The sequence below is a fragment of the Amphibalanus amphitrite genome, unplaced genomic scaffold (genome assembly GCF_019059575.1).
Source record: "Amphibalanus amphitrite isolate SeventyFive unplaced genomic scaffold, NRLGWU_Aamphi_draft 000355F_arrow, whole genome shotgun sequence".
NCBI lineage: Eukaryota > Metazoa > Arthropoda > Thecostraca > Balanomorpha > Balanidae > Amphibalanus > Amphibalanus amphitrite.
Genome location: NW_024881849.1, coordinates 339,027 through 366,361, shown reverse-complemented (window position 1 = coordinate 366,361; position 27,335 = coordinate 339,027). Strand labels below are relative to the sequence as shown.

Genomic DNA, 27,335 nt, shown 5'->3' with positions numbered 1-27,335 from the left:
CGTACTCGTATCTTACAGGAGCCGCCCTTATACAAGATGGATAGAGTTGTTACTGAGCGAGCGGAGTCTTTCCTTAGATTAACGGAAATTTCTGAGTATGAGCGGCCGGCCGGCCGGCCGTGCGGACGCTTTTGCGAGGCTTATATCTCAGCAACCACTTGACCGATTTACATGCGGTAGTTTTTGTAGGGTAGCTTCATTCCTTCTACCAAGTATTGGACTATTCCCGATGCATGTGGGTGACCCCTTATGCACGTGCCACGTGCAAAACGAAGGGGTGTCAGTTTTGTAATAGTTGCAGTATCTCGGTAACTAGGTACTTGGCCGATTGCGCTGAAAGTTGGCACGTAGGTATGCACCCACTAGGCAATGCATATCCATGTGCCAGAGTTGGGGTGCTGCTGCACGTGCGCACGTGCAGGGGTCGATTCCAGATCTCGAGAACGGCTGGACCGATTGCGCTCAAATTTGGTACGCAGTTACGGACCGGTTAGTAGGGTGCCGTGCAAAAGTCAGTTGGGACCCATTTTGCACGTGCGCATGTGCAGAGTGCCGCTTCCAGATCTCGAGAACGGCTGGGCCGATTGTCCTCAAATTTGGCACATCGCTAGAGACCGGTTAGTAGGGTGCTGTGCACAAGTCAGTTGGAGGTACCTCCTCACAATTTCGCACGTGCAAGGCCCACCCTCTCGCTCGCTCCGTTAGTCGCCCAAAAAGGCGTTATACTGGTATTGTAAGCTTTACATACCACGCCGATCTCCTTTCGGCCTTCGCCTTGTCGACAAAGGCCGCGCAGAAATGCTATGAATAAAGGAATGAGTGGTGGTCACGAAGAATGTATTGTCCCTCAACGTAGCTGGACATTATTCACAAATCACAGCGCTACGACACTGTACCAAACAGCGACACTCCTTAACTCATATGTGGAGGCGGATAGTTTAGAACACAACTACTGAATCACCGTGTGTTAACATAAAGAAACAAGATGTGACACTCACACGGGTAGCTTAGAAGCTCACAAACGAGAACCACAGCTACACCTTTTTACGGCTAAATATAGACATAGTGCACGCAGCTCAGTAACAGTGCAACCGATTGCGACAAATCGCCCAGACCACGGCATACTGTCGGAATCGCCCGCACTATTACTGAAATGTGCGCACTGCCGCCCTAAATTGGGCGTAAAAAGATGTATAACACTAATATATCAATAATCAAACGTATGACGGCAGCCGGTCATGCACTTGTCAGCATATTTCAGCATTGCATTTCGCCAATCAAACCATTTACCGCATCAGTCAAACCTGTGTAATTATCAAAACTGTGTACCAGTTAAAATCGAGTTTTGCGTCAAACTGCTGAAACGTTAGAAGTGGCAGCAGTGCGGTTGCACTTCGCATGGGTACGCATGTGTTTGGTGAGATGTGCCCGTTGAGTGAACCGAGCCGGGCAGTGTGAGCAGCCGTACGGTCGCTCCCCAGTGTGGGTCCTCATGTGTTTGATGAGATGTCCTCGTTGAGCGAACCGTGCCATGCAGATGGAGCAGCCGTGCGGCCGCTCCCCACTGTGAGTCAGCATGTGCCTATTGAGGTGTGACCGTTGAGTGAACCGTGCCGTGCAGATAGAGCAGCCGTGCGGCCGTTCCCCCGTGTGGGTACGCATGTGTTTTGTTAGGGTAGACCGTTCAGTGAACCGTGCCTTGCAGATGGAGCAGCCGTAAGGCCGCTCTCCCGTGTGGGTCCGCATGTGTGTAGTGAGGTGTGACCGTAAAATGAACCGTGCCGTACAGATATCACAGCGGTGCGGCCGCTCCCCAGTGTGAGTCCTTCGATGGTGTTTCATGTCTCTGGACTTGTCGGTCGAGTACTGACACCACTCGCACTTGAATCTCCCGTTCCTGTCGATATGGCCGTGACTTCTCTTCACGTGTCTGTCCAGATGTTGCTGTCCCAGACATCGGAAGTCGCAGTGGGGACATTGGACCGAGCCACTGATGCCTGAAGAATACACAGAAAGAAGAAAGGCCTTTGAAAACGTTCCACGCCAAACAGGTCGCACATACACTGGAACAATCACGACGCCGAGAGAAGACCCAAGCAGCTCGTGGTCGCGTTTCCAGGTCACCTTGGTGGGCGCAGTAAGCGGTGAGCGGCTATGTGGACGCGACAAGCCATCAACGCCCATGAGTTGATCGGATCCCTTTGTCGTGCGAAATACAGCCTTCACAAACGGAACGCTGAGTTCATAAAGAATAGTTCCCCTGCCATTTACTTAGCGTTTTCTTTTTCATACATAAACAATGCAAACCAATAGCAAACACAAAACATTGACATAGGTAGTAACACTACAAGGTAGTGAAAATTGATAAATACTGTTTACTTTGTCATGGCAATATTTGTGCTTGCACACAAAATACCATAATAATAACTGTACCTATAGTTTATGTAGTAGGCGCATTACGTAGGTATAACTTCATAAACGTGTCTTTGCGCAAGCTCAGCACATTCATATATACCTACAACAATGCAACATTTCATATCAGCCTTTGGCGACACGTAGTCTGGGTAAGGTGGCACGGCAGAAAACACTCAGACAGGCTTAGAGGTACAGACAGCACGTATCAACAATAGCCGTGTTTATGTACACGATGAAAAGAGTCTAAAAATTTGCATAGGATGTCGACCTACGTGAGACCGGCGCCTTGTCGACAAAGACTGCGCACACGGAGTGCTTCAAATTCTGGATGGAGTCAAAGCTACACAAAGAAGCATTATTTCAATACAACCGTACATTCTTAACAAATTATAGCCCTACGGCGCTATAAGAAAGCGACGCTCCTTACCTCCTATGTAAAAGGGGGCTAGTTAAAAAACACCACTGAGTCACCCTGAAAAGTATACAGAAAGCAGATATGACACGGGTAGCCACGAAGCTTACAAACCAGAATCACAGCTATCACACTATAGTCTGTTCCATATCAAGCTTGCAGTCGGAGTTTCTTCGGCAGATCGCTCCTCCGCTCGAATTTGCGTCTTAAAATGCAAGAGCTGTATATACAGAAATCACGCACTGCTTTCAACAGGGCACTTCGGCTGCAAACTTGAAACGGAACAGAGTGTAACATCAAACGTACAACGGCGGCCTGTCATTACTTGTTGGCACTTCTCGGTAGGTACTGTACAGGGTGTCCCAAAGTTCGTTCTCACCTTATATTTGCATGTAAAAGAGTACATTGCGTTTTGATATGTTTATGACCCCTAAATGTGCTCGTCATTTCATAAGCAAACACATGAATACATGCTGCGGCATACCAACTGGCATGTTTGGCAGCATAGCAGGCTTGAAGTTAGCCAAGACTGACTTGACATGCGCCGTGAGCTCGTCGAGGCTGGAACAGCACTTCGCTTCGACGAGCCTCGATTTCAATTTTTCCAATACATTTTTATGAAATTTCGATCCGATGAGGTACCTGGCATGTGGTCTTGCCACAAACGCCTGTCACAGTCTCCTTGCACTGCTTTTAAGCTTTGCTTGACCTCTGTACTGATGCACTGTCTTGCTTGAAGATGGGCCTACGACCTCCCGGGTGTCATTTTCTCCTCCAAAAATGTGTTCATACTTGGGGTTCGAGTTAAGCTAGAAGGCTGAAACTCCTCCTAGATCTTCAGTTCTTGGTGAAGCATTCTGCGTCCCAACAGTGTTTCTGGAGTATCAATCGCAACCTGCTCAGCGTCTGGACGCATATTACCCACATTACGGTGACCCTGGCCTTTCGCATAGGAATAAAGCGGGATGACACGAAGGCCTTTACCGTCGCCCATATGGGACCGTTTTGAGGTTGGACGGGTGTTTTATCTCGAACACGGACTAGGTAGTCCAGATGACCACATTGATGTCATCTGCCCTCCAGTTTTTTTAGCCTCAGGAGTCAGGCATAACGAAACAAATGTTTGGCCATTTTAAGACATTCTCGACTGTTTTGCGTCCTCCGGTAAGTTTAAGCCCAAGTGACCGTGAGTTATGTACCCCGAAATAATACTCTTAGACAGCTCTGGTAATCCATCCTGAAAAGCCTGCTTACCAACTTTCTAACGCTAAGACCTTTTTGACGGCCACTTTGGCGCCATATATTTTTGGCCACATGGCTCACTCCTGAGAGGTGACAAAAATAGAGCATAAACTTGCAGCGATTGACTCCCGACAAATCATCGGCGTCACTTGCTGACTGTGCGTCCAGTTAGCGACAGACATTGGCTACAGGCTGGATGGCCTCAATCATCCTCAACCGTCGTGAATGGCCCAGTGCGGACTAAATACCGAGACGTTCCCGTATCGGAGACCTCTTTGCTGCGGGGTAAGGCGCCTCCACAGAAGTGAACTCTCTAGCAAAAAATATTGTCTAGACGAATGAGTTACCGTGAAGCATATTCACAGTTGCAATGGCAACCCCAAAAGCTAAGTTCCAAAATAAATCAAGCGAGGCCTTAAATAAGAGAGCCTCTTAAAGAAAAATATAGGTGAGAAGGAACTTATGGGACACCCTGTATTTCGCCAATCAAACCATTTACCGCATCGGAGATACCTGTTATTCTCCAACCGTGTACCAGTTAAAACCGTATATTGTGTCAAACTGTCGAGCCGTTACACAGGAGTAGCAGCAGTGTGACCACTCTTCGCGTGGGTTCGCATGTGTCTGGTGAGAGTTGCCCGTTGAGCAAACCGTGCCGCACAGGTTGAGCAGCCATACGGCCGTTCCCCCGTGTGGGTACGCATGTGTTTTGTTAGGGTAGACCGTTCAGTGAACCGTGCCGTGCAAATGGAGCAGCCGTACAGCCGCTCCCCTTTATGAGTTCGCATGTGTCCAGTGAGGGTGGACCGATGAGCGAACCATGCAGTGCAGATGGAGCAGCCGTAAGGCCGCTCCCCCGTGTGGGCCCGCATGTGTGTAGTGAGGGCGGAGCGTGTAGTGAACCGTGCCGTACAGACAGAGCAGCCGAACGGCTTCTCCCCAGTATGGGTGCGTATGTGTGCCGTGAGGTGTGACCGGTTAGTGAACCGGGCCTGGCAGTGTGAGCAGTCGTACGGCCGCTCCCCCGTGTGAGTCCGCATGTGTTTGATTAGACTTGATCGTCGAGCGAACCGTGCCATGCAAATGGAGCAGCTGTACGGCCGCGCCCCCGTGTGGATACGCATGTGTCCGGTGAGGTCTGACCGTCGAGTGAACCGTGCCTTGCAGATAGAGCAGCTGTGTGGCCGCTCCCCAGTGTGGGTTCGCATGTGTCCGGTGAGTTTTGACCGTTCAGTGAATTGTGCCTTGCAGAGGGAGCAGGCATACGGCCGTTCTCCCGTATGGGTCGGCGTGTGTGTGGTGAGAGTGGACCGCTGAGCAAACCGTGCCGTACAGATAGAGCAGCAGTGGGGTCGCTCCCCCCTGTGAGTCTTCCGGTGACGTTTTATGTCTGTGGACCTGTCGGTCGAGTAACGACACCGCTCGCACTTGAATCTTCCGCTCCTGCCCAAGTATTTGTGACTTGTCTTCACGTGTCCGTCCAGATGTTGTTGTCCCAGACATCGGAAGTCGCAGTGGGGACATTGCACCGAGCCACTGATGCCTGAAGAATACACAAGAAGAAGAAAGGCCATTAAAAACGTTCCATGCCAACAGGTCGCACATACACTGGAACAATCACGACGCCGAGAGAAGACCCAAGCAGCTGGTGGTCGCGTTTCCAGGTCACCTTGGTGGTCGCCGTGGGCGGTAGCGGCAATGTTGACGCGACAAGTCATCAGCTTTCCATGAGTTGATCCGTTTGTCATTCGAAATACAGCCATCAGAAAGGGAACGCTGAGCTCGTACAGAATAGTTCACTTGCCCTTTATTAACTATATCACAGGGTCAGAAATCCGACCCAACTTAACCATAAAGTGAAGGGCCTATTTGACAACACCAAGGATAAAAATTTGAAAGATAAAGAGAGGACAAAACGCAATCAATTTTTTTCTCTAAGGAATGTCTCTATTTGGGAAAACTCCACCGTGGCACGCACGCCTCCCGTATTCCACACCACGACCAAAATAAAACATACAGGATACACAAGGTTGCATTAAATATTTTCTTTACATTTTAATACAAAGCAATACAAATAAATAGCGAGAAAAACACGCGTTGAACAAGTAATAAAACTTAGAAATAGCCGAAAATTGTTATACACGCGTTTATTCGAACATGGCAATATATGTGCTTCAACATGAACACCATAACACTAAGACACATGTAGTAGGTATTGGTTAGTAGACATGTGTCCAGTGTCCTTAGGAAGTGTCAGTACATTCTTCAATAGAGCAATGCAAACAATGCCTTAGGTGGCACATAATCTGCCGAGGGCGACACGACAGAAACACCCCGTCAAGCTTGTTAAGTTGTAGGTACAGACAGCACATAGCAACAGTAGCCGCCTTTATGTACACGGGATGAATAGAGTATAAATATTTACATAACATGCCAACCTACGTTAGACCGGCGCCCTGTCGACAAAGACTGCGCACGTAATGCGGAATGCCGCAAATACTGGAGGGAGCCAAAGCCGTACAAAGAAGCATTTTTTCGATATAACCGGACGCTCTCAACCCATTAATGCCGGAATTTTTATTTTTTGATTCTTAAGTTATCCTTAACAAATGTTAGCCACATGGATCCCAGTAAAAAAAACTGTGCAAGCTTTAAAAAAACTGTTCCATCGGTTCTCAAGTTATAGGCATGGGCCATAAATGACCCAACCGGCATTAGTATAGTCACAAATGGGAGTTATCACGTAAACTGATTTATCTAGATACCTTATTGTGTATAGGTACTGTATACCTACTGTATGGCGGTCTCAGCCAATCAATATTAAGACGCACTGCATTGCAATGCTTTGCGACGTCTCATTGGCGAGGCTGGTGGTGCCGCTGGCAGGCCTGTGGCGCCCCTGCTAGGCTTCTGGTGCCCCTGACACTGTCAGGGACACCATAGGCCTGACAGGCCTATGGTGTCCCTGGAAGGACCAGTGTTCTAAAATTGGATTTTGGTTGGGTGTGACGATGATGACCAAAAAATCTAGGATGAGAAAAAAACAAGTGAAAACCTAAGTCACTTTCACAAAAAAGGCGTAACGCTACGCTGGCTGATACTAAAAGAACATACCATTCCTGACCACCAAAACTAACCGAAAAAGACGATGCAAATAGGTAAGGATGATATACGGCAGAATTATAACTTTAGCATCTGATCGCCAAGTGTTTCTAAATCCGTCCCATTTTATCCCAACCTTTGTGTTTGATTGAGACTAATGAAGTTAAGAATCACCCTTGTCTCTTATACAGCTAAGAATGAATACCTACTTCAACCAGTGAGATTTCATTTTCCTCACAAGTCAAAATGCATTGTCACAATTGAATGACTGTCCAGTGGCCATCCTTCTCCTAGCCTTAAATCAATGCCTTCCTTTCCGTTTCAGATGCAGACAGCAGATATTACCGTCAGCATCTGCTAAGTTCCTACTCATGCTTACTGGCACGGATCCAGGACAGTCCTTCTGCCTGTATATTTCTCCTAAAGAAGATCATCCGCGGACCTCCATCCTCGCGACGCCAGTCGCCATCATGCGAGCTAACTAGGTCTTTAAGAAGCAGAAGATGCAATGATTCTGTTGAAATCTGTTGTCATATCTTAAGGAGGGCGGGGGAGGGGCGGGTGAGGGAGCTCTCCCTATATGCAGGCTTTGGTACTAGTGCCATGTGGAGAAGTTTTCTTTCTTTTTTAAGCAAAGGAAGTGGGAAGGAAAGGAACCTGTCGTTGCCGTTGCAAAGGGTATCATTCTGTCGTCCTGTATTATTGATTTAGTGCAGTTGACTCAGACTGTGTAATGCGTGAGGCGTGGTCATCACTGTGACACTGTCAGACATAAAATCTTAGGTAATCATGATACCCTGATGGGCAGTTTGCTGACGTAACTGATCGCTATGAAACCAGAAACCGTATAACTCATGTGTTCTGGCCTCTGGGACGTTTTGCGCCTACAATATGGCAGCACCGCTTCCAAGATTACTGTATATTTGAGATAATATGCGGCAATATAAGTATGTAGTTTTCGTTCGCATATCTGATCTGGTAATATTCGTACAGTGTACACAGTATAGCTTTGAGCTTTCCATTTTCAACAGATATGACAATGGCCGGATGATACTGGAAATGGTGCCTTTGCTCTGCCGCCTCTGGGCACACGGAACGGGACGCAGTATTGAGTATGCAATTGCAGTCGCACTATGCAGCGTGACATACGCCGGAAATCTCCCGGCCCGAACGCCGGAACGGCCAGCGATAGTCGGTACTCATTACGCATAGTGAAAATGGAAACGGTGTCAGCGCAACTCTTCGAAAGGAACGGTGCACTACATGAGACTAGACAAAGGGTCACTGATTAGGGCACCCCAAACGGAACGATGTGCACTAGGGTTGTTCAAAAAAACCGAATTTTGGAAAAGTATACGGGCTCATGGCTCGTGTGTTGAGGTATTCTTTTCTGAGTCCAACGATGCCCTTTTTTCCGAAAAATATTAACTGCTTGATGCTCCCCAAACGGCTTGAAGAGGACCATGTCACGCCCGGCGACCGGCCTGTGTCAATAAGGGCGAGAATTCGCCGCCGCGCGCGGGCGGAAGCGCCTTATCGGCACCGCGCGCCACGGCATCTACCGGGCGGCCGGCCGGCCGGTGGTGGGAGGGAATGCATGGTCTTTCACATGATAGGGGTGCGCTAGCCCATATTGTCGGAGCGGGAAGCTTCAGTGCAGCATCGGTGCCTCTGCTGCGGTGTTATGTGTCGATTGTTAAAAATAAGCCAAACAGAACTATTAAAAGACTCGACGCAATTTCGGGTAATTCACCCGAAACATTCCGTTTACAGAATACAGTTGCCTCCTTAGCGTACCATATCGCTTTGTTTATTCCTCAAGCTGCAAGCTCGGAGCAATAAAACAGCTCTTTGCGCTGCTGTTGACAACATAGGTACATTGCATTTGGACGGTGCCTCGCAGCCCAAATATGTTGCTGCGCAACTGTATGCGAAAATTTATGAGGGATAGAAGGAGCTGGCAGTGTGCAAGCACAGAATATGGAGACCTCGCACAGTCATTGGCCCAAGTTTTGGGGCATGGCTCTGACCAGCATCGGCGTCACCAATGTCATGCAGCTTCGTTGAAGTGAAATGCTGAAGCAACAGGATTGATGTTTGTTTTACTTAGATTATTAGTTCGAAAGAAAAGATAACATGTCTGGGAATGACAGGGTGGCCGCCCTGACAGTGTGACGAAGTGAGAAGTGAGTAGAGACAATAGCGGGAGTACACATATAAACCAATTGCGTCGCTCAATCCAGCAGCGGCACCGGCAGCCCGGCCATGCCCACCGGTGTCGTTCAAGACCCGAATCCAGAGCCGGCATAGAGCGCGGCTCTGCCCTGAGACGTGACACATATCCCCGGCGTGTCATGACGGACAGACTTATGCTTGACCTCGCCTGTTTGGCGAATGACGATGGCAATGTTTACTTTTCCTATTTCTGATTAGTTACGCATTTAACAGATATCTACGCAACAAATGTATCGTGTTAATCGCAACACAGCAACCTGGTTTTGTAGTAGGTGAAACAGACTATTGGAGATGTCTCGTATGGATGTGGCCATTAGAAGCCGCGGAAACAGGGCTGAGCCGTGCTCTCTTTGCCGGGTCTGAATACGAGTCTTCGTCGAAGTTGAACTGGACGCTGATCGCTTCTCGCCTCAACATGAGACTTGGAAATAGGTAAGGTTACTGTATACGTTGTTGTATTTATACAGGCGAGGTAATGGTCTGTCCGTCGTGACACGCCGGGAATATATGTCACGTCAGGGCAGAGCCGTGCTCTATGCCGGCTCTGGATTCGGATCTTGAACGGCATCTGTGGACATGGCCGGGTTGCTGGTGCCGCTGCTGCCCGAAGGGTTGAATTGAGGGGCGCTTGACTTGTATGTGTACTCCCGCTATTGTCTCTACTCACGCCCAACTCCGTCACAAATCAGGGCGGCCACCGCGTCATTCCCGGGCATGACATCCTTTTTTGCACTGCAAATGTACCTGCTAAACCTAACGTCGATGTCGGGGTCACCATATTCTGTCCTTGCACCTTGCCAGCTCCTGCTGTTCTTAGTAAACTTCAAATTTTCGCATACAGTTGGCAACAGCATATGTGGGCTGCAAGCCACCGTCACGTCTAAAAGCAATGTAAGTTGTCAACAGCAGTACATAGAGCTGTGCTGTTGCTCAGTTCGCTTCTTGACTAATGAACAAAGCGGTATGGTTCGTTGAGTGGCAGCTGCGCCCTGTTTCACGAGCGCTATTGTATTGAACAACCATGATCGATCCACATTCTCTAAAGTGCGTGGCGATTACTGCTCGCTAGCAGCCTACGTGTCAAATTGGGTTTTCATGGAGATATCAGCAAACTCGGACGATGTAGTCAGCCTGTTGGCAGCGTGGTAGCAGCGGCCGCGAAACACCGCGCTGTATTCTCGAAACGAGATATTTCGAATGAACTATGTAGCCAGAAGCATTGAGTCTTTTCTTAGTTCTGTTTGGCCCATTTTCTGAACCATCGACACAGAACACCGCAGCAGAGACAACGATGCTGCACTGAAACTTTCCACTCCGACAATATGGGCTAGCGCACCCCTATCATGTGAAAGAAGACCATGCATTCCCTCCCACCACCGGCCGGCCGGCCGCCCGGTAGATGCCGTGGCGCGCGGTGCCGATAAGGCGCTTCCGCCCGCGCGCGGCGGCGAATTCTCACCCTTATTGACACCGGCCGGTCGCCGGGCGTGACATGGTCCTCTTCAAGCCGTTTGGGGAGCATGAAGCAGTTAATATTTTTCGGAAAAAAGGGCATCGTTGGACTCAGAAAAGAATACCTCACCACACGAGCCATGAGCCCGTATACTTTTCCGAATTTCGGTTTTTTTGAACAGCCCTAATGTGCACTGCGCAGCATAATACGCAATATCGCAATAAAAAGCGTGCAACTAACCAGTAACCAGGGCATCCATATCGGAACGGAACGGGATGCAAAAAAATGATAAAAGGATGCCACCGACTTCATGGCCGGCCACCGAAACGGAGCGGTAGCTTCGTATCATGTCACGTGATAAGTGCTGAGTGATAGCGTCAATGATTAGTGATCAGTGAGCAGAGCACCCGCAACAGAACGGAGGGCATCAGTGATCACTGATCAGAGCAACTGCAACGGAACGGAGGGCATCGCTGATCAGGACACCCCAAGCGGAAGGGAAAGCGAGAGCACAGCTGACCAGAACACCCGAAACGGAACGGGAGTGAACGGAACGCATTAGCGGCTCGCCGAATCGCGATTCCGGCCAAACATGGCCTCAAGAAATAGGTCACAGGTCAAAGGTCATTTGGGTCAGGAATATGAGATTTTCAGAGTAGGTGTCAAATTAATTGACTCGAGGGTCCTGAAAGTTTCGTCGCGATCGGCCGCTTTTTACGCGAGTTATTCTCGAAAAACGAGGGGGTGGTTCGTTCGACCCCCCCCGGCCCCCCCCCCCCCTATACGGGCGAGGGATAATTTATTAAAAAGCTAGGGCCTTCTTAATCCCATCTACCAGCTTCAGAACATGTATTGGGCAGATCTGGGAATACCGTATCTTAAATTTATCCCTAGAGGTGTGCCAAGGTATCCTTTCATTCATCTTGGCTTTCCCTCGGCCGAACGCTTCGTGTTTAAAAACCTTTAGAAACTAATTGAAAAGAATAATTGGCGGTAAGATTATTGGAAAGGCATGAGAAATTAACGTAAAATACATCATTACCGGTCTTATAACCTCATTTCGCGTATGAAACCTGCCAGAGTCCACAGAGTTTCATATTCATCCCTAGGGTGTGCCAGGGTGGCGTGTCAGTCATCTTGAACCCGTGCCCGACCCGACGCCTCGAGTTTTAAAGACATCTAAAAACCAATAACGTAAATAATTTGTGGTGAAATTGATATAATATGATCAGAAAAGAACGCAGAATAAATTAGTATCGGTCTCAAAACATTATTTTGCCTATGAAACCAGCCAGAGCCCGCGGAGTTTTAAATTCATCCCTAGGGTGTGCCCAGGGTGGCTTTTCTCATCTTGGACCTCTACCAGGCGCGACGCCTCGAGCTTTAAAGTCCTCTAGAAGCCATTGACGGACATAATTTGTGGCGAAATTAATGCGATAGGATCAGAAATAAACGCAGAATAAATTGGCATCGGTCTCAAAACATTATTTTACCTATGAAACCAGCCAAACCCCGCGGAGTTTTAAATTCATCCCTAGGGTGTGCGCAGGGTGGCTTTTCTCATCTTGGACCTCTGCCAGGCCCGACGCATCAAGCTTTGAAGTCCTCTAGAAGCCATTGACGGACATAATTTGTGGTGAACTTGATACAATAGGATCAGAAATGAATGTAGAATAAGTTGGTACCTGTCTCATACCCCTATTTTGTATATGAAAGAAGTTAGAGCCCAACAAGTTTTAAATTCATCCCTAGGGTGTGCCAGGGTGTGCCCAGCTGACTGCGGGTCCAAAGATGAAAATTTTGTAGGCGTATCCTGCGCAACTTAGTCAAAAGCGAATTGCAGAGGTAGTGTTTAATTTGCGCAAGCAACGGCTCATCCGTTTTGCGTTGGCAGCAAACCACTAATCATAGTTGTTATGAATATCCAAAAGCATTTATTCAGAACACAAGCCTGGTTTTTACAAACAGTTGAGGTGATCAAGGTCATTCAACGCATATTTTTGTTATTAACAGCTGGAAGTGTGCAAGGTTATTTTCTTTCGTTGTCAGGGTGAGTTGTTGGGTTTGTGCCTTGATTTCACATTTTTTTTCATGGAAATTATGCATTATGTAGCAAACCTATAAGTTCTAACTGTCTATATGGCGCTGCTAGGTATATCTGGTAATCTGGCTATTAATTGTTGAGCATGAGTTGAGCATTTTTCAAAGATGAAAGAATTCCAATTTATCTGGTTTTGGGGATGAAAATATTTTGCACATTAGGTGTGATTTTCCACCCAAAATTCCCAAAAATGGAACACTGGGAAGGACTGTGGTGCCCCTGGGCCCTGACAAGCCTGAGGTGCCCCTGACAGGCTTTTTGAGACCCTGACAGGTCCGCGGTGCCATTGCTAGGCCTGTGATGCCCCTGGCAGGCCTGTGGTGCCCCTGGCGAGCCTGTGGTGCCCCTGGCGGGCCTGTGGTGCCCCTGCTAGGCCGCTGGTGCCCCTGGGTCCTGGCATGACTATGGTGCCCCTGACAAGCCTGAAGCGCTCCCAACAGGCCCGTGGAGCCCTTTACAGGCCCAAGGTGTCCCTGGAAGGCCGGTGGTGCCCCTGTGAGGCCGGTGATGCCTCTGCGAGACCGATGGTGCCCCTGGTAGGCCGATGGTGCCCCTGGCAGGCATCTGGTGCCTCTGGCAGGTCTGTGGTGCTCTTGCTAGGCCGATGGTGCTCCTGCAGGCCTGTGGTGCCCCTAACAAGCCTGTGCAGTGGTACCCCTGACAGGCCTGTGGTGCCCTTGATAGGCTTGTGGTGCCCCTGTCAGGCTTGTGGTGCTCCTGATAGGTCGGTGGTGCCCCGGGCCCCAAGGGGGGGGGGGTCATGAGTGACCCATGTGATGTGCGGATCCTCTCCTTTGGATCCTCCACTGTGATCTGATCACAACCCCCAGAAATAAATAATCGTATAATCATCAGTTGCTTCCATTGTATTTAATATACTGAGTAAATTGATAACACTATTGCCGGCTGGGTCATTTAATTATGACCCAAGGATATTTATTAAGGAACAAAAGTTATCTGGTGACGAGAAGAAGGGCAAAAATACACATCATACTTTTTCAGACAAATTAATATAGGTAGACGATCATTCAACAGATAGTAAATTGCAAACATAATACATTACTTTTTGGGACGGCGCGCCATTGCCAGTGACCGGCGGCTGTGCAGTCCCGTCGTCTTTGGCTCCAGAAACTTCGGTGGACGAGCTCACACCAGTTTTATGTCGCTCCGACGCTCGTCACTAAACCCACAAAATCGACAAAACACACGCGCAAGTTCATCAAAGTGACACTTGCCTCCATTGAGAAGAAACATTAAGATTTTGCTTTTGGGTCATATATGACCCAAGCGGAATTAATGGGTTAAAAATGGCGCTACGGCGCTTAAAATAACGCCAGTTCGACAGTCCTTTCCTCCTATGTAAGGGCGGCTATTTTAAATACACAACCACTGAATCACACTGGAAAAGTACAAACAAACCAGATATGACACTGGTAGCCACGAAGCTCACAAACGAGAGTCACAGCTATAACACGAATAACTAACGTACAACGGGGGCTGCTCATGCACTTGTCGTGAAGCCTCAGCACTATATTTCGACATTCGAACGACTTACCGCTTCGGTCACTCACACCTTGCTATTCTCACCAGTGTACCAGTTAAAAACGTATTTTGTGAGTCAAACTGCCGAACCGTTGCTGATGTAGAGGCAGCCGTGTGGCCGCTCTTCGCATGGGTCCGCATGTGTCTGAAGAGATGTGACCGTTGAGCGAACCGGGCCTGGCAGTGTGAGCAGCCGTACGGCCGTTCCCCCGTGTGGGTCCGCATGTGTTGAGTGAGAGTAACCCGCTGATTGAACCGGGCCTGGCAGTGTGAGCACTCATAAGGCCGCTCCCCAGTGTGGGTCCGCATGTGTGTAGTGAGGTGTGACCGGTTAGCGAACCGGGCCTGGCAGTGTGAGCAGCCGTACGGCCGCTCCCCTGTGTGGGTACGCATGTGTTTTGTTAGGGTAGACCGTTCAGCGAACCGTGCCGTGCAGATGGAGCAGCCGAACGGCCGCTCCCCAGTGTGGGTCCGCATGTGTGCAGTAAGATGTGACCGTTCAAAGAACCGTGCCTTGCAGATAGAGCAGCAGTATGGCCGCTCCCCAGTGTGGGTTCGCATGTGTCCGGAGAGTTTTGACCGTTCATTGAATTGTGCCTTGCAAAGGGAGCAGCCATACGGCCTCTCCCCAGTGTGGGTTCGCTTGTGTCTGATGAGGTGCGCCTGGTCAGAAAATTGTGCATGGCAGATGGAGCAGGCATACGGCCGTTCTCCCGTATGGGTCCGCGTTTGTGTGGTGAGAGTGGACCGCTGAGCAAACCGTGCCGTACAGATAGAGCAGCAGTGGGGTCGCTCCCCCGTGTGTGTCTTCCGGTGGTGTTTCCTACGGGTGGGCTTGTCGGTCGAGTATTTACACCGCTCGCACTTGAATCTCCCGTTCCTGCCGATGTGACCGTGACTTATCTTCACGTGTCTGTCCAGATGTTGTTGTCCCAGACATCTGACGTTGCAGTGGGGACACTGAAGTGTGCGACCAACACCTGTGAAACACATTGAGAGAAGAGGGATGTCGACAATGTTTCTGGCCAGATGTGAAAAATCAGACAAAAATGATTTCATCCTGGGTGATACTCAATATAAACAATGAAGGACATGCATCGCTTCCTTAGTAGCGATGCATTAGTTGTCGGTGAAGCAGGATTAGGGCGCCAGCTGTGCCGTCCGCATCTGGACGAAGAAGTTTGAGAGCCACTGAAGGTACTGACCGATGCCTGACATGCGGTCACGACGTAAAGAGACGTCGAGTAGCGGTGGTGGAACAAACAGTCACCAGCCGATAAACACGTAAAGGACAAGATCGGTTGGCTGACACAGATGAAAATTGAGCGTCCACAAAGGCATGGGTGCCGCAACACCCTATGAAATGTAATGTCCCCAAACGCAAGGATGGCTCAAGAGCCCCAGGTTTTTCATGCAGCTCCTCAAAATGCAGCAGCTTGCATAAATTCCAACAATGCTGAACAGATGGGCTAGATGCGGATTGAGTAACATTATGTGCCCCACTCGATGTCAATAAAAATGTTGTGGTTCTTATTGAAAACTTCGACAACATGGACAATATGTTCAGAAAAAAATGTTGACATTCAAGACTACCCGAAACGGTATTCAATGCCACCTTCACGCTATCTGTTCCGGTGTACAGTCATGAACTAGCGTTTTGTTCTTGTCAAAAAGTTTGGATTTCTGTTGCAAATACAAACTTTTTACATTTCATCCAACATGGCCACAGGAACCAAGGCGATAAATATGTACATACTAAGTGGCGTCACGAGAGAATGCTGACGTCATGGTGCAAACTTCTTCGGGAGTAAAAAACTGCATCCATTTGATAGTTTTAGACACTGAAATCTTGTTTCGTTAGACTGATCCTGAATATTACGCAATATCCCAAAACAATTAAGTAATTAAAGAGATTGGGTACCTCATAAAAAGGCAAATTCACACGATGACATCACGAAAAACGAACACGTTACAGGTATGCCAGTGACTACAGCCTGGTCACCGGCACGTTGTTGTATTGATAGTACCGGACTTTGTCAAGCAAAAACAAACCTTTTAACTTCAACAACATAAATGCGCTCGATAGTTTTCGAGAACACCCTGCTGACAGGATGTGCCCCGTGACACTATCTGCCCCAATCTTCCCTACCCATCGGCTGTCAACTATTCAAAATCATTTTAAAAGGTAAAATCGTTCCCCTCAGCAGTCCTTTAACCCTCGCCCGTAAACGGCGATCTGCCACCTTCGCCCATGCAGGGGGGGGTTGGTGCGACCCCCCCCCCTTGGCGTTTGAAAACGGAGCGTCGTAGAGCTTAGCGGAAAAGACCAACGGATTGCTCTCGCCGAGATATCGCGATTGGTGGTATATTTTTTGGTCCTAGGTCAACATTTGACCTACTTTTGACCGGTCAAAGGTCAAATTTTCGGAAAAATAGACTTTTTCAAATTTTCCGCGGCGATTGCGGCAAAACGGTGGGAGACATCGACTTGAAACCTTCACTATCGTGTTCCTTGATCAATTCTCTATCGTTTGGTATGTATTTCGTTTCCCTAGCTCTAAAAATGGCGCGTTGGGAGCGCCGGAAGTCGGCAAGGTCACAGTCGGCGGCAGAAATTCGAAAAATCAAAATTTAAATTTTTGAAATCTGATTGTATTTTTGGATTTGGGATGTCCATTTGCTCCCTATAGAAGCTAATATTGCTGCATATTCCCATTGAGGTGACAAGAATTAGCAAAATAGTGGTTCGGGCGCTTTTCAAAAATAGTACCGGACGCTGTTCCTCTTGTGACGTCATAGCTCCGTGACCTGACCTGACCCGGTCAAGTTTCTTATACCATATGATAGCCAATACTTGCCCCAACATGCATGGGAAGTTTCATCACGATCCATCAACCGATGTCCGTACCACCGGCAGGAAACCTCGGGCGTTGGCACTCAGTTTGTGAAAATCCGGCCGGAGGCTGTTCCCTTTGTGACGTCATAACTCCGTGACCTGACATGACCCGGTCAAATTTTTTTTATCAAAAGATGCGCAAGGTTTGCCCCATAAGGTACCCAAAATTTGGCGGCGCTGCGCGCCGCCGTTTTTGCACTATTTCCGAAAAACCTCAGGGGGGGGGGGGGGGTTGCACCAACCCCCCCCCCCTACATGGGCGAGGGTTAAGGATATATACCACTCCCAAATATATATTTTTTCTTGCTACAGTTAAATGATTATTTTATGACAAAAATGATGCCGATTAAAAAACATGTTTATGATTTTTTACTTATAACAGGTATACGAAGAATTATATTCTATCTTCCGTTGGAACTAAATATGGTGGCGGAGGATATTACGCGTTCACCAATCATATTGCGTTCTTAAAAAAAAAAACAGCTGCACGCTGATTGGCTGACACTGGCCTCTCCGACAGCCGCTTTTTAGATGTCTGCGAAAAAGAGGACGGGGGAGGCGACTACCCCATCCCCCGGCCCGGCGAGGGATAAAGGTCCAAATAAAGGCTACTAAACGATGTGATAGAAGTTTTTTCTGAAACAATCGAATCGACATAGTGGACCTAGTCTTATATAATACTGAACGAGGCCGGTGTAAATAAATTTTCAAGACCGAGGTCCTTACTGGATTTTTGAACGAGGCCGAAGGCCGAGTTCAAAAATCAGTAAGGACTGAGGTCTTGAAAATTTATCACCGGCCGAGTTTGGTATGTATTTTACTGTATGCCAACGATAAATTTATTTTCTGGACCGAAGCTCTTAGCCGACTTAGGAACGAGACCATCCCAAAATGTTGGCTTTAGTGCATTCTGGTAATGCATTTTTGACCGTGGTCAATTTGCTTACACCAGTTATTACCACACCCCTCTGGCTAATGTATTTGAATAGGCCAGGCATACAGTAATTAACAGGACCGATTGCTATTCCCCACGAAATGTGAGTCCAACGAACCAAACCCACGTAGCTTGGTAACGCGGTAATTAAACGTCAAGCCAACATACATCAGAGCAGCAAAACTTCAACGCAAAGGACTGAAGAAGAGCACGGTCTGTGTCGGTAAGAAAGATGGTATCTTCACAGTGCGGCAGATGTTGCGCGCAAAGCAGCATATACCACCACAGTTTTACAGAGGTTTTAGTATACCTAATGTTTTAAAATTGCGGAAGGCGGACGCATGTGGACCGCTCTTCTCGTCGGTCCGCATGTGTCTGATGAGACTTTATTGAACAATGAATCGTGCCTTGCAGAAACAGCAGCCATACAGCCGCTACCCCTGTGTGGGTCCCCATGTGTTTAGTGAGGCGTGACGGTTGAGTGAACCGTGCAGTGCAGATGGAGCAGCCGTACGGCCGCTCCCCAGTGTGGGTCCGCATGTGTTTAGTGAGGCGTGACGGTTGAGCGAACTGTGCAGTGCAGATGGAGCAGCCAAACGGCCTCTTCCCAGTGTGAGCACCTATGCATCTGTTTGGTTAGGTTTGACAGCGAAGCGAAGCGAACCGTGCCGTGCAGGTTGAGCAGCCATATGGCCGCTCCCTCGGGTGGGTAGGCATTTGTTTCATGAGACTTCCCCGTTGAGCGAACAAAGCCCGGCAAGTTGAGCACTGAGCAGCCTTACGGCCGTTCCTTCGTGTGGGTACGCATGTGTTTGCTGAGACTTCCCCGTTCATTGAACTGGGCCTGGCAATGTGAAGAGCCATACGGCCGCTCCCCAGTGTGGGTTCGCATGTGCGTATTGAGGTGTGACCGTCGAGTGAACCGTGACTTGCAGATGGAGCAACCGAAAGGTCGCTCTCCAGTGTGGGTCCGCATATGTGTCGTAAGGTTTTGCTGTTTAGCAAAGCGTGCTGTGCAAACGGAGCAACCGTAAGGCCGCTCCCCCGTGTGGGTACGTATATGTTTGTTGAGATCTTCCCGCCTAGCGAACTGAGCCTGGCAATGTGAACATCCGTGCGGCCGCTCCCCAGTGTGGGTCCGCATGTGTCTGGTGAGATATGACCGTTCAGTGAACCGTTCCTTGCAGATGGAGCAGCCGTATGGCCGCTCCCTAGTGTGAATCCGCATGTGGTTGTTTAGGATTGCTCGAACAGAGAACCGTGCAGTGCAGATGGAGCAGCCGTACGGCCGCTCCCCAGTGTGAGTCCGCATGTGTATAGTGAGGGTGGACGGTTTGGTGTACCGTGCCGTACAGATAGAGCAGCCGTATGGCCGCTCCCCAGTGTGGGTTCGCACGTGTGTGGTGAGGTTGGACCGTCCTGTGAACCGGGCCGTGCAGATAGAGCAGCCGTATGGCCGCTCCCCAGTGTGGGTCCGCATGTGATCGGTGAGACCTGACCGCCTAGAGAACCGTGCCTTGCAAATGGAGCAGCCGTATGGCCGTTCCCCTGTGTGAGTTCTGCGGTGGTTTTTCATACAGTCGGACCTGTCGGTCGAGTATTGACACCACTCGCACTTCAAGCTGCCGTTCCTGCCCATATGACCGTGACTTCTCTTCACGTGTCCGTCCAGACAATGTTTTCCCAAACATCTGAAGCCGCATTGGGGGCATTGGACCGAGCCACTGATGCCTGAAGAATACACAGAAAGAAGGCCATTAAAAAAACGTTTCATGCTAAAGCAGGTCGCATTATGCGACCTGCTTTAGCATAGAACGACCTAACCCGGTTAGGTCGCAAGCCGAAATGTCAGTTCAAGTTACGAACCGAGCCCATGTAAGTTGGCATATAAACGTCGTGCCTGCATACGTCAAAGTAGCAGAACTTCTCAACGAACCGGGCAAAAAAACAGTCTACTGTCGGCAGAAGGGTAAATGGCATTACCAGCGTCACTTCGATGGACACCATAGCTCTCGGAGCCGCAAACGATGAACTGACCTGAAGATGAAGGTCCGGCCGGAGAGGAAGTCACAGACTCCCCAGATGTCTCCGAGTGGACGGTCAGTTCCCGGGCCGAGTCGTCTCCGTAGTACACCAGCAGCTCAGAGCCCCGCGGAATGGCCTTTGACGTCCTGCATAGGGAGATAAATATAGCATTATTGATGAAAGCTTGATTGGTGTAGTCACAACACTTACACTGTCATTAATAACTTCGACGAATCCATTAAAGAAAAATATGGGCCACAGGACGAACCGCGCATAAAATACGTAACGCAGTTAGGAAGAATAGATCCGTGGATTCCAAGACTACAACGCACCTGAAGTATACCTGGCCCCGGTACTGGAAGGCCACTAGGTTTTGTTCTTCCTCCGAGCGGGCACAGTTGACCCTTCTGAGCCAGTTGCTGCAGCTCGGGTCTTCGGCATTCACCGAGTGATGCACGCGCTTACCCTTCTTGATCTGTGGTACCAAACAAAAACGTAGTTCATCATTTCAAAGAAAAAAGTAAAAATATGGCATGTGCAATGAAAACATTATAAAATTTATATGTTGCTATCATTGGTCTTAAATTGTTTTTTTTTAATAGCTTTTATCGTTGAAGTAAGTCTAAAGTGAAAATATGCGTTTTTTACCTGCAAAACAACACAACTGAACTGACCTGCCATCTGTACCCGGTTGTTCGACTTCGGGCCTGACCCTGCTCGGTGGTCAAGGTGCCCTCGTAAGGACCGAGTCTTTGGCGCGCAGGTATGTCCTTCTCCGCCAAAACTCCTGGAATCAAATAAATACAAGCCTTCACCTCAACTAAATGGACACAACATGTACTGATACATGGGACATGAAATCATACAACACAAGCAACCATCACCAAATGATGCATCAAATCAAACGTCCAGCAGCAGTTGTTACGTATCGCCATTTGTCTTGCCTCATTAACTTACCGGTGCCAGACGCTGGATTTGTCGACGGACCAGAGCTGAGAGAAGGCGGGAGAGTCTTGACGTCCCTGTCGACATCTCCGATACCGGGTCGTGCCTGGAATGTTCAGCGCATGTGGGGCGCAATGTCGACAATACAATCAATGCATTGAGATTATCTTAAGCCTGTTTGTAAATCAGACGGGTATGTTTTGTGGATATAGATCATGAACCTGTTCTTGACCACGTACCCATGACAGTATTACCTGCTAACAAGACAGAAGCAAAGCAATAATATAACTATGAGCATGGATTAGAGTAAATACTTCATCCATGCTATGAGGAAGAGGATTACGTAAATGTGAAAGAAATAGATCATTTTTACATGAAGCTCATGTCGTTCCGTCACTAGGGCATCAGGCACAATTGGTCATATTATTTAATGTCTAAATAAGAGAGGAGTCATGTGTAAAGAATACGAATCAGACCAGTATGGACCAGTCCTTACCTTGGTATCGTGTATGATCTTTAGCGGTCCATGGACGGGACATTCACCGTCCCAATCGCGGCAGCACACGTCACAAACTGTCAGAAAGAAGGGCGAAAAAAGTATTAGCGATTTGATGAAGAGCAGACCAAGGTTTAATCGTTCAAGGTTCCGTTAGACGGAAACAATGCGTCTGTATTCGGTTTAATTTGTCTGCAATATGAGTGCTTGTCGTGTACATTCGCCCGTTGATGAGGACAAGGTAGCTGACTAAAAATGGGAGAAATACTCACATATGTTACTATCATCGAGACCATCCACATCTCGGTAGTTAATGACGAAACGTCGACTCTTGATGAACACTCCTTCAGCAAAAACTGCAATAAATTCAACAGGGTAATCAATAATTCGGTGGCATTTCGGTAACGCGTCAGTTCAATAGAGTGCATGCAATTGAACATAAGAATGGTTCGATAATGTCATTCAATCACTTTGTAGAGTACGAAACCAAAAATAAAAATAAAACTTACATTTTCTCTGAAAAGGGCACAAAAGTAAGACCGAGGATATCACGATAAACCCATTGCTTACAGTCTCTTCACAGTTATATAAACTTACCTTCAGTAGAGTCTCGAATGGCAGACGAACAACCAAGTAACAGACTCCTTTTTGCATTGGAGATGAAACAGGCACTGAAAGAACAGACAAATGCAAATATTATTAGAATTCATCAAGGATAATATATCATTGTCTACTATGTCAAATAACAACTAAAATTTCAACAACAGCACTGAATCATGCCCTAACCTGTCCCGGTCCACCTCAGTGAACCCGATGAAGTCCTCAGACGGTGACGGTGATCGAGGTCGGTACTTTTCCTCCTTCACTAAAGAATGCAGAGCGCGGTCCGAGAAAGGATCGTCGTCCGACACCGAGGGAGACGACGGCCGCTCAACCTAGACCGGATCAACAGACAAACAATATTCAATGAAACATGAGATGTTTATCCTCCACAGATATACAAATTGGAACACATTATGCGCTGTCATTCCCTTTTATTAACCTCGCAGCTAAAAACCAATGAGAGGTGAGCACCATGCATTTGAACACGTACCCTTGGTGAAGTGACTTCAATCTTTATCTCCTCCTTCACAACTGGCCGAAAGTCGCTCTCAGAGCCACTGTCTATGGGAGTGCAGTTCCTCGGCCTCTGAGACTTCCTCACACTCTGTGACGGACCCCATTCCCCGTCGCTGTCAGCGGAGCCCTCCAGAGACCACTTTGGTCCTTTTGGTGACATTGATGCAGCCCTCATGAGCGGCAGTAGTTCAGACACTGGTGGATCTGGAATAGGGTCCAATGTCCTTTGTCAGTTCACATTGAGTTGACTAAATGAAAGCACAAAACGGAGAAGTTATGTAGCAAGAAAATACAAAGTTGCAGAGTTATCACCACCAATAATTGAATATTCCTTATGGAATTAATACCCATAAAACATCTCTCAATAATGACAATGACATGGTTTGCCAACAAGAATGCAGCAGGAAAATAATGGAGGTGCTCCGATACCTAGCATTTAGATCCTGGCTTTATATGAAAAAACTGTAGCCTCAAATGATCTCTGATGACCTTTCTAGAGGGCAGGCTAGCAGCCAAAGACACCTTTGTTGTCACAAGTTGTCCAAATCATTGCGATTCTGAAATATTTTTATTGTTCCTCCTGACCTGGCAGGCTGACATGACCTCAACCTGGGGTCAAAAATTTCATATGTTGTCAAAAAATGATGAACTACAAGCTACTCCAAGCGGTGAGGCGCTTCGCACCAGTTTTTTTATTCACACGCAAAAAACTGGGCAGGGTGGTAACAAATGCCCCCCCCCCCCACTGAGGCAAAGGTTAAAACTGGGTAAATACTATTAGAATTGTCTCGTGGCGACCTACATGATGGTACTTTCCATTTCCCACTGTTGAAGCTTCTTCCTTACCCATGGATGCCTAGACAAAATCATTGCGTCAGGTTTGAGGTTAGGTAAGGTCTGGTTACCGTAAAACGGGGTGTTAAGGGACAGTTTCGAGGTGTTTTGTTATATAACTCAAGAAGGGTTGGAGATAGAAGCATCAAATTGTCAGCATTTTATGTGGAATTTGGTGCTTTACATGCCTGCCACATTAAAGTTTTTAAGATTTATACCTGCATATTATTTTTCATTATTTTTCATCACTGTCCCTTAGCACCCCAATGTGGGGTGTTAAGGGACACCTATATTATTCCAAGAAATGGTCATCAAATGCACACAATTGGGGTGTGGAAGGGCACACAATTTATTTTTTGAAATGTTTTGCATATTCTGTCACAAAGCAAGTCAGGTTCATTCACCACTAATGACCTTTTTAGCCAATTACGTGTAATGCAGTTTACGCTTGTGGAAAATGTGCTAATTATAAGGTAAACATAACCAAAAAGTAATCTTCTGTCATCAATAAAAACCCATGTTGAAGCTAGTCACTTGTCATTATGTTGCCCTCTTTGTTTTAGCCTTTTCATGATGACATCCAGGCATCGGTAAAATCCTTTTTGAAAGGATTGCATTCCCAATCCACATTCCTAGTGCCGAAGTGGATTGCATTCCTATCCGCAATCCCCTTTTTCACTTGGATTGTGATCAAATCCGCAATCTTTTTTTGCAATCCTGTTGTATTATTATGTGCACTAGTTGATCTGGGGGAGGGAGGGGGGCATAGGGCCGTGCCTTCATCCCCAAATCACCCATTTCTAGTACCTAGTTAGGCTTGCGAGTAATTCCTATCTAAGGCACATATATTATGGGAAATATTTTTGCCTCAAACACCCCCACATTTAAACAGCTACCCAACCAGTGTTTTATATTTTTAAAACTTGCCCTCAAATACGTAATTTTGCCCTTCCTATGTAGTTCATCAGCGTATATTATTTTGAGCGTTTAAATTAAAAGCGTTTAAATTATTTCAAGTTTCGATGTAAAGCCCTTGATAGCAAAGTATTAAGCCGATGAAGCCGATCTCATAATTTTCAATCGCAACAAACCATTTCAAAGCACTAATCAAACACAATCCGGATTGGATTGCAAAAATTGGAAGTATGATGCAATCCAATCCGCAATCAAATCCTGTTTTTTGGGATGGATTTCAAATCCAGGTGCAGTCCACCAAAAAGGAATGCAATCAGGATTTTGCAATCCTGCAATCACAATCCTACCGATGCCTGATGACATCACATATACCTACATCAGTCTCCATTAACCCATCATTGTAAAAGAGAGTGTTGAGATGTTTTGTTACATAACTTAAGATGTGTTAGAGATAAAAGCATGAACTTGCCAGCATTTTATGTGGAATTTGGTGTTTTCCATGCCTACTGAAAGAAACCTTAATGAAATTATATTTAGATATTAATTTTTATTTTTCTTCCCTGTCCCTTAGCACCCCACATCCATCTCAAAATATGCATGTATCCGGAGAAGAGGAAGAGGATGATGAATGAATGGGTGGATTTGCACAAGTTTTTCAGGAAACATGTGCAATACATGTGACAATACACCTATGCATTCATTTTCCCTGTACACCCACTAGTTTATGTGGTACACAGAGAGTTTTGGAGATGTTTCAATTTTGTGAAAATGTAGCATGATTTTCAAATCCATTTTGAACCAAATCACTTGCATGAAAAACCATACCATTTTGTCCTATGGTCAAGAGCAAACCAGTGTCAACTACCACACTGAAGTTTTTATTGAACCTTCTCAAATTAGTAAGTTAATATGACTCAAAGTTTTTCCCATGCAGCTGTCCCTTAACACCCCACTGTCCCTTAACACCCCATTTTATGGTATGTTTCTTTTTTAATATTTTGGAGACACCTACCTTACCATCATATCTGGATTTAGCACATTAAAGGGACCCTCCCACCTTCAAAAAAGTTAATGAATTGGCATAGAAGTGATGTCCCTTGGTTCGGAAATATCAAAAATGAATATGTACCAAATTTCACCGTAAAATATTCACTGGATTTCAAGATATTAGGCTTTTACTTTTGTTTACTTTTTGGAATCTCTGCTGTTCCTAGCGACTATTTGAAAGTGCGGCACTTGTTGCGCTTAAAACAGCATATTCCACAACGTGCTACCAAATGTTTTAGTAAAACATTTAAAATCATTAGATCTCCGCTGACATCACAAATTCTAAGGGGGCATTCCGGTGCAGTCGCCCCTTAGAATCCGAAAACTGCAAGTTTGAAATTCCATATCTCCAAATTAAAGCATTTTTCGATGTTGTTGTGAGTGCCCAAACCGGTACTGAAGGCCATGGCCACCAATTTGGCTATCTCAACTCAAAACTAATGTTAAGGTGGGATGGTCACTTTAAAAATGGAAGAATACGTATTACGTAAGTAGGTACTACTTACTTTTGAAAAGTGAGTCGATGCTATTATACCGAACTTACCATGCTGATCCATCTCAATCTCCAAATCAAGATCCCTCGTTTTCTGTGCGAGTCCGCTCAGAATGAGAATTCTATAGATGGCCTTGATGAGAATAAGTTGAAGTCAAAGTTGAAGTGCGCATCACTAGCATCACACGACGCGTGCTCTCACTTTTTTTTTTTTAGTGGCCCTAACTTACGTTACCGGCGTGGTAGCAGCCAAGGCTATATAAACCAGGTAGAACGCTCCGGGAAAAAAGTTGGAAACAATAAATTAGTTGCAGCATTCCCTGATGACGCGAATGTGGGTCAGCGGCCGGCGGCCGGCGGCCGCTAACACTGTATGAGGATGAGTGCACGGAACTTTTGCTTGTTGGAGATTGCGCTAGGCAGTTAAATGTTAATGTTAGGATATGTTTCGAAAGTAAATTGAATGACGCTTCGAACGCCGTCAATGAATTTGCGATGCGACGCGTATTTGTTTAGTTAGAGCCGGCGAACTTTTACCTTCCGACCGCGCGGGGAGGCGATATGGTGCCACACTGACGGTTTTTAAGATAGCTCAAAATTCTTTTAAGCTAAAGAGCTGAAATTTGACTCGTCCAATCTTTTTATCAAGCTGGATCTTCTGGTACAGGTCGCATATTTAAGGTACGCCAGGTTGTTGACCTATGTTGTCGCTCGTGAGCCTCTGCACAGGGTTGGCAAGGGGTGGCAAAAACTGGTTTTTGCCAGTGGTTTTAACCGGTTTAAACCGGCTGGCAGAAACCCTGGTGGCAAAAACTGGCAAAAACTCAGGTAGTCAAGACTTGCAACTTTTCTGGTTAGCAATTGATTTGAAATGTACAAATGCATTTGTGGATGTTTAAGAGACGCGCTAAACATTCTGAAGTTTGCCCCATTAGTTACCCGGGCTGCAATGTCTATGCATGTCGGTAGACATCCGTCAGACAATGCATTTCCGAAGAATCTTGGCATTTCCATGCATCACGGTTAGGGTGCTACCTACTGCAGGTGCACACGTGCGGGGGTTGCTCTCGACCAGATCTCGAGAATGGCTCTGCCGATTGCGCTCAAATTTGGTACACCGTTCAGACAG

At 47.2% G+C, this 27,335-nt stretch overlaps 2 protein-coding genes across 6 annotated transcripts in view; both read right to left on the bottom strand.

Annotated features, from left to right (window-relative positions):
* Positions 1 to 27,335, bottom strand: part of LOC122389342 (zinc finger protein 271-like) — a 259,548-nt gene that overhangs the window by 37,644 nt on the left and 194,569 nt on the right. For all 5 annotated transcript variants that reach the window (XM_043381246.1, XM_043381248.1, XM_043381247.1 and 2 more), the window contains 3 exons: positions 21,032 to 21,144; positions 20,690 to 20,832; positions 20,370 to 20,503 (listed from right to left, as the gene is read on the bottom strand). In XM_043381246.1, coding sequence (XP_043237181.1) covers positions 20,370 to 20,503; positions 20,690 to 20,832; positions 21,032 to 21,144 — 390 coding nt within the window. The remainder of the gene's footprint in view (positions 1 to 20,369; positions 20,504 to 20,689; positions 20,833 to 21,031; positions 21,145 to 27,335) is intronic.
* On the bottom strand, positions 821 to 26,408 carry LOC122389347 (zinc finger protein 184-like). Its single transcript, XM_043381270.1, has 8 exons — positions 26,258 to 26,408; positions 22,892 to 23,121; positions 22,585 to 22,733; positions 22,396 to 22,469; positions 22,071 to 22,154; positions 21,799 to 21,875; positions 21,315 to 21,408; positions 821 to 1,997 (listed from the first exon to the last, which is right to left on the bottom strand). The coding sequence occupies exons 1-8, from the start codon at positions 26,268 to 26,270 to the stop codon at positions 1,351 to 1,353; spliced, it is 1,368 nt and encodes a 455-aa protein (XP_043237205.1). The 5' UTR covers positions 26,271 to 26,408; the 3' UTR covers positions 821 to 1,350.

What these genes read in the sequence shown, in the direction of transcription:
- LOC122389347 (XM_043381270.1), bottom strand. An exon ending in TTGAAGTCACTTCACCAAGG is followed by an intron (nt 22,734 to 22,891) that starts GTACGTGTTCAA and finishes GATCCGGTCTAG; the next exon opens with GTTGAGCGGCCGTCGTCTCC. An exon ending in AGATCATACACGATACCAAG is followed by an intron (nt 21,409 to 21,798) that starts GTAAGGACTGGT and finishes TGAACATTCCAG; the next exon opens with GCACGACCCGGTATCGGAGA.